The following is a 7,657-nucleotide window of genomic DNA, read 5'->3' as shown; positions in this document are numbered from 1 at the left end:
AGCCCTGTCTTCTGTCACTGCAGTTGCCTTTTGTGCTCCTGCCCGTGGCCAGAGAGTGCTGCGTGCTGGATGTGTCCAGGCAGGGATGGGTGCTCTGGCAGGCTGCCTGCTAGCCGTTTTCCCTGTTTTTTGCCAGAGAGGTTTCCTTCGCTGGGCTGGTGGAAAGGCTGCGGTGCTGGGTGCCATGTCCCATGGCAGGACCGTGCCGGGGACGATTGCCAGGGCCCATTTGTGCCTGGCTTGGATGCACCATGGCAGAGAGGCAGTAACCCAGCATTTACATCACCTGGCAGTGGCTCATGGCTTTGAGGATTTCCCTGCATCTGGTGTGAAGCTTTTTAAAGTGGGAAGCCTTTGTGGCTGCAAGAACCCAACTCTTACCTTTCAGGCTGCAGTAAAGAACGAGTAGCTTTAACAGGGCTTTACTGAACCTGTAGTCACTGGTGGGGACAGTGGCAGCACCTGGCACTGCCACGGCCATCCCAGTCCCCAGAAATGCTCCAGAACAGTGGGGTGGTGAGTGCTGCCATAGGTGATGAGACAGGTTTGCTCAGCTGAGCAGTGTTACTTTAAGAGAGAAATGGGAGTGAAACTGGCCAGGAGAAGTGCTTTCATTTGCTATAGGGCATGAATGTCCAAGTAGAAGAAGGAAGCCAATGGCTAAATAGAAGGCTTCGTGCCAACGTCATTCATAGGTTCTTTAAAACCAGAGAGGACCATTATAATTGTGCTGTCTGGCCTGCAACATGCCACAAGCCTTAGCTCATGACCTAGCAAACTAGAAAGGCAGCAGGAAGGAAGGAAAGGCGCTAGTCCCCACCGCTGGCCCACTCAACACGGGCATTGCTTCTGCCGTCCAAGGCTGACGCTGGCAAAATGGAGTTTGCCTTGCCAGCAACAGCAACACTCAATGTTTCGTTGCGCTGCCTCCCGCCCTCATGTGCTCAGGCTTTTTTTTTTGTCTCAAGGATGCAAAGAAAGCCCAGAACGCATTAGGACAATCACCTGGGGAGTTAGTTATGATTTTTAAGAGCTAATGATGCCGCCCATTGTTCAATGTTTATAATAAACTGTCTTCTCCCCCTCTTAACTAAATTGTGTACATACAGGGGAAGAAGCTGTACGCATGGACACCCTGAGCACTTGGCTTGCTGTGCAGAGCTGCTGCACTCCACAAATAGGAAAGGTGGAAAGTTTTTTTATTTTCATGCATTTGAATGGGGCAGGCTGGGAAGCTCAGACAAAGGGCACAAGTATGATCCTGGCCTATAGCCGCAGCGTTTTAATGCAAACCTGAAGATTGTGCAGTCCTCCTGACAGCTGGCCCACAGCTCAGCCTGCACAAGCGATACAGATGGTGGTTCAGGGATTGCATGAATTACATTGCTTTCCCTCAGTCTCATCCCAAATATGATACCTAATTGCTTAGCTTATGTACATTTCTGCATACAGGGGAACGGGCACTCTGGGAAACAAGGGAGCAGCACAGAGCCTGCTTTAACTTTTACCTGGAAAGGACCATTTTTTAAATTCCTCTAGTCTGTGCTTTTTTTGGTCCTTTTTTTTCTTCATTTACATTATCATTTAGCTTTAATGCTGATGACTGCTTTTTAATGAAGTGTCTATGGGTGAGTGGCCCATGCCTCAGCCTCCGCAGGCGAAGCAGCGCTCTGGGCAGAGCACAGCACATTCCAGCCCCCGGGCTCCAGGCTGTTGTACAAATAAGGAAGCAAATTGTCAAGCTGGATTGACTTTCAGTGCAGCAGGAATAGCAGGTGGGTGGACACAGGAAAAGAAGAGATTAATAGGAAAAGAAGCCTTATCTTTAAAACTTCAGAAAGAAAACTTAGAGCAGGACTAGTATATTGGCAAGAACAGCACTTCAGATATGCAACAGTTATTTCATAGCAGGAAATATGGTGGTATTCTTCATTGTACATAATGCTTTAAGGCAGTGCCAGAGGAGAGGCTCTACCTCTTGCACAATCATGTCTCTGTTTTTCTTCACAGAAGAAAGCTGTGAGGTTGAGCAGGTCACACATGTGTGTTGGCAGAGGCCTTGCCAAGGCCAGCACGCACAGAGGATGCGCTCGCTCAGCCCCGGGGCAGAGCATCCCTGCAGCAAGCGAGCTTGGTGGCAGCACTGTGCAGCAGAAGCGCCTGCAGACAAAGCACTGCCCAGCCCAGGTTGATAGGAAAGATTTTCTTCAAAAAGGTGGTTTTCAGTTCAGTTTCAAGGTTAGGTACCTCCTTTTAATGGAAAAAGTAGCTAGGCAGGACACCCACAAGCAGAAAGCCAGCAAGCCACCACCAGCTCAGCACCACTTGGTAAAGAAAAGGCAGAGGGCACTGGGACGTCGGTGGTCAGGTAACACACCACCAGCGGTTTGATTCCAGCCATTTGGCTGCAGCACATGATGAACTAGACAAGCTGATCAATGTTTAACATTTATCTTCCAATGCCTGATATAAAAAAAAAAAGACAGCTTTTAATTATGGTATTTTTTGTTTTAGAGGACAGCAGTTTCTCTCACAGTATGAATTAACACACTATTCTGAGCAGATTTGCACTATACATACAAATCTGAACTGGTTGTGAAGATAGTTTAGCTTGGGTTGTATTTTTTTCTGTGTATTCCCACGTTTCAGCTTCATACATTTCTTTCTTCTGGCACGCTGAGATTTTAACAGACAGGGGTATCTCTGCTCTTCAGGATCCGGTGCCACAAGGTTCGGGTCTCAGGTGGGGCACTCAGTGCCACCAGGATAATGCTGCCAAACTGGGAACAAGTTTATTTTTGTATCGCACAGATGCTGGTTGTGCAATCACAATTACATTGAAGGAACATAGCTCTTGACTCCCATGAGCACTCAGGTGTTTGTGTCAAGTGAACGTGGACGCAAGCTCGTCACTGAAGAGCTGACACATAGAAGCCACTTTGGAAAAGTCCAGAGAAAAGTGAGCACTGCCATTTTGCAATATCACCTGAATTCCACCTTAAACAGAGCAGCTGACACTTAGAACACGTAACCAGGCCTTCATCCATATTGTACAAAGTGGAAAAAGAAGAAGGGGGAAAAAAAACCAGAACAACCCAAACCCCACACTCTTGGCAGCCTGGCCTTCTCCCAGGTTGCTGGCCTGGAATCCTGCAGATTTTCTAAGTGACTGTTTCTTTGCTATTTTGCCTGTCCATCATACCTGCTTTGTCTGGCTGTCTTCAGAGTTTTGCATTTACTTATTCCCACACTGAGGATCTGCTCTCCCCTTCCCTAGCCAACTACATTTTAGTGCAATAAGCCGCAAGATGAAGATCTACATGAAATAAACCTGATGCTATCCCTGCTTGTTCCACTTTGCAGTTCCGAGTTTACTGAACACCACACAGATTTCTTCTTTTGAAAGAAAGTAGTAGCTCAGTACCTTAACAAACTCAAATGCATTTGGGGAAGTTGTAGGGAACTCTAATATTAGAGCTGCCACTTAAATCTCATTGCAATAGAAAGGACCAAGAGGCCAAGTCGCCTCTGAATGTCTTTCATGTTGGTTTGTTACACAGTGTGATCTTGTTCTACAAGTGCTCCGTTTACAGAAATGCTATGGGGGGAGGAAAAAATGTTCATTTAATTCCCACAATCACATAGGGCTACTTTTGTAAAGGTCTGATCCACAGTCCTACCAGCTGCTTGCCCACAAAACTTTGCAATTGTGGAGACTAATTAAGATTCTTCAGAGGAGCTCTCCTCTCCCCGGCAATTGCAGAAGACCTCATTAGACATGCTGTACCTCCCCCTTCACCCAGCAGAATGCCCCACTGTGCTTGGTGTATGTTTTAGCTTATGAATTAACCAATTGATTCTGAAAATATCCTTACTTTGGAGCTAAATAAAGCTGTTCCCTTTAAGGGGAAGAAGTCAGGGCTCCACCTAGGAATAAACTGATACTGTATTACCTACAAACTCCCTTCTCTCTCATGCTGCGAGTCGAGGATTCACTTGCCAGGATACAATGGGTTCAGCACAAAGGGAATTTATTATGGCTCTCTAAAGATGGGGAGGAAAGTCTGGGCCTGGGCAGTAAGCGTGACCTATCCACTTGCACACAGGAAGCTTTATTTACATGCAACTCAAAAAAAATCAGTTTACATAAAATGACTGTGTATATTTGCCTTGTCTTTTTTGTGTCTGCTTCTCTCTCCAGCTTTAAAGTGAAGAAACCCTTAACTGGTATAGATCAAGCCTGTCAGAGTTGCTTGATACTAATGGTGTGTAGCTGAACTATAGAGCTGAGCACAGCTCTAGTGCTGGACGACATTTCCACTGGCACCGATACATAATGCTGGACCTCCAGTATCTTTGAGTGACTACGGCTGCAAAAGTTTATGTTCAGTCTTTAAATTGTTTTTAAACCAGAACCAAATCTGATTTAAAGCCCAAACTGAGGAATATATACATTTAATTATGCTTCATCCAATACAATTAGCTTTCCCCTGCTGTGTTTGTGCAAAAATCCAGTTTTGAATTTTTTAAAAGAAAGTGAACCTCAGGGACAAGACAAAGTATTTCAAGTAGGGAAGAAACCCAATGTGCTGACATACAGAGTTTCAAGCTGGTCACGACAAGCACACCATCAGCTTGGACAGCCTCCTCGTCCTGAATTTTTTGAGTGTTTAGCTACACCTCTTTCAATTAAAAAGAATACTCTCCTCTCCCCAAACTAAAAATTACAACATCAGAGCATATGACAACTTTACTGCACAAAACCAGACATATACTGTCATAACAAAATGCTTTATTTCTGGGGAATACAAAGAAAAGTATGACATCCTCTTTATCAAATTGTTTTAAAAAGGCATTCTTTCTTTGAAAAACATAACACTCATACAGAAAAGGTGACCTGTGGATAAGCGCTCCCATTCAGCAGTGGGAATTGTTTTTTCTTTTACAGCTGAAGTTGGGATTTGAATAATCTACAGCAACAGATTTTGACTTTGTTGATAACTTTCTAGTAGCTTGGGGCACGTGTGCCACGCAGCACTGCTCCGGTTTGACAGCCTACCAGGAGGCTCACAACAAAACACCAAGATGGAGCTATCACAATTCGCACCCAGGTTGCTTTGCAACAAACCACAAGACTTCACCACTACCACAAGAAGACAGTGAGAAAGCCACAAGGTAACTCATCTTCTCTTTCATCTCCGAAGACTTTTCATGCAAGCCCTATGCTCGTGAAATTCTCGTACGATTCATCTGATTACACCTCAGTACTTCACCACACATCCCCTTCGCTGTAAGCCAGAACTGTGTTGTGAAAGGTATACAACAGATCAAAGGCAAAATACGACTACTTCCCCAATGTATCTGCTTTCTGTACACTAGGTTCCAAGTAAGTTGGGATATGTTTTTAAAGACCGCAAATTTATATCCATAAATTGCTTCTGCCCTCTCTGAACCTTATGTTAGAAAATAAATTGTTAAAGAAAGGGACTGGGAAATTCCTAAAATTGTCAGGTTATAAAGTAAGCATCGGTCTTTTAATCCAGCATGACAACGCTTTGCCACAAGTAGTATCCGTGCTAAGCAGTAAGATACATCGGTCTTATTGTTTAAAGGGGTTTCATGTTGTCTGAAGCGGGAATGCAAACTCCAAAAGAACTAACGGTTGTCTTCATTCAGGTTAGACATAACAAATACAGCAGTTAGTCTAGAAAAATACATTTAAAAAAATCTTCAGCAGACCATACTCCCTGTAACAAAATCTTTCAAAACCAATTTTACAAATTATTCTACATTAATGTAAAAAGAAACTCTTAAATTTAGCATCATGGATTCCATCAAACATCTATCTATCAAAACATGAGTTTCACTATTTGTAGATGTTAGAATTCATAATACATTTTTCTAATGCATCCTGTACATATTAAATAACCTAAAAGGCTCCTCTTGTAGTGCATTAACAATTTAGCAAGCACACTCAGTATTCCTCCAGTACCATTTGCATTACAGTTATTTGCCCGCAAATGTAATTAACATCTAAAAGTGCACACAGTTAGGTCCCCACTCCCTCCCCATAACCCGTTTCCCTGCTGAAACCCAGACATCAACTGGAAACATTATGCTACTGTAGCTAATCTATCTATGATTAGAAATGTGTGACTAAAGTGTTCTTAAACTATACAGGAACTGAATTATATACAAGAATCAAGAGGACAGTCTGTATTTACATTACACTTCCACTACCACAGCATTATACCAAGAACTCAGTACAATGTTACAGTTGGTATTTACTTAGGATTTTAGCTTTAAATCAGTATAACATGAAACTTAGATCAGGAAATACCCCAGAAAAAAAATGAACATGTTTCTTAAATATGACTTCTATTATGCCAAAAGACAAATATCCCTGGCCGGACATTCTTACAAGTTCAGTGTTTGAAATTGTGTGCTGCTCTATAAAGCAACTAAGAAGTTCCAGAAAAGTTGGTGGGGGAAAAAGGAAAAAAATAGAAAGGAAAAAAGGGGGTGGGGGGAAGGACAACAGACATCAAGTGAGAAATCAGATTTGAAAAACGAAACCAAACTGTTAGCACAGTTAAGACAGTCACTGCATGCAGAAACCCCCTGGAAAAGCATCATACAGATCTGAGTAGGTTGTAATACACAAGCTTAAGATGTAACTTCACTGATTTTTTCCATCCCAGTTGGTAGGACTTTTCGTTAACAAGTGGAAAAAAATTAAGATTAAATTCCAGATTACCCAGTTTGAGATTAATAGCTTCACTCTCCAATAAATCCAGTGTATGAACCTATATTACATTTTTCCAATGCTACTTTAAAAAAGGTTTTTGATTCACTTTTTACATTGAACTTTTCCAAGAAATCTGAAGTGTTGTCTTTAATTCGCATTAAAGTGGTCAAACATTCCTGTCTCTCCCCCCCTGCCAAAAGTGCAAAAAACAAGTTGCTGCTTGGTCCACAAACATAATACATCATGTACAGCAAGAGATTTTCCTTCTGACGGAGTACGGCTGCCAACCCATCACTTCCAGTTTCTACTTCAAGAAAAGCTTCAGCGTCCAAAGACGGAATTCAATTCCAGTAGAATCAATTCTACAATCTGATTCTGGTATACTGTGTGGACTGCTATGTTACCAGTCTCTTTCTCTGGTTTTAATAAGGTTGGACCAAAAACTATTGCTACACTTTGATAGGTCATTCGGTTCTTTTCTCCATTTTCTACAACTCTGAAAGAAGAAAAAAATACACAGAAGGGACTTAGCAGTGTTAGAGCAATGGGATGACAGGAAAAAAACCTCAGTCCAAAGCAAGTGACTACTCACAATATTTATTTAGTGAGTAGTCTTGTTATTAGGACATACAGCTGCTCTGACTGCCCTCTCTATGGAAAAGTTTTGTTTTGAAATGCTATTCCTAATCTTGCAATCCCTCTAATGTAAGGGTTTGGCAGTAAACATCACAGCTATGACACTTACTGTCTAAAGTCCGTTTGGTGCTCTGCAAGCTTGTATAAATACAGACTGATATATTGTTTTCATCAAGTCCAATATAGGCAAGTAAATTGCAGTGGCAACAGTCAACTAGTAGTTTTTTTTAGTTGGACTACTTAGGTTTAAGGGAGGATCAGCAATACAAAGCC

At 42.5% G+C, this 7,657-nt stretch overlaps 1 protein-coding gene across 10 annotated transcripts in view; it reads right to left on the bottom strand.

Annotated features, from left to right (window-relative positions):
* Positions 1-4,772: 4,772 nt before the first annotated feature.
* ARHGAP12 (Rho GTPase activating protein 12) overlaps positions 4,773-7,657 on the bottom strand; it is an 80,809-nt gene continuing 77,924 nt past the window's right edge. For all 10 annotated transcript variants that reach the window (XM_075082509.1, XM_075082510.1, XM_075082511.1 and 7 more), the window contains one exon: positions 4,773-7,244. In XM_075082509.1, coding sequence (XP_074938610.1) covers positions 7,070-7,244 — 175 coding nt within the window. In that variant the 3' untranslated portion in view covers positions 4,773-7,069. The remainder of the gene's footprint in view (positions 7,245-7,657) is intronic.

Source organism: Phalacrocorax aristotelis, chromosome 2 (assembly GCF_949628215.1).
Source record: "Phalacrocorax aristotelis chromosome 2, bGulAri2.1, whole genome shotgun sequence".
Classification (NCBI taxonomy): Eukaryota; Metazoa; Chordata; class Aves; order Suliformes; family Phalacrocoracidae; genus Phalacrocorax; species Phalacrocorax aristotelis.
The sequence above is the reverse complement of the archived record's forward strand: the minus strand, read 5'-3'. Positions and strand labels throughout refer to the sequence as shown.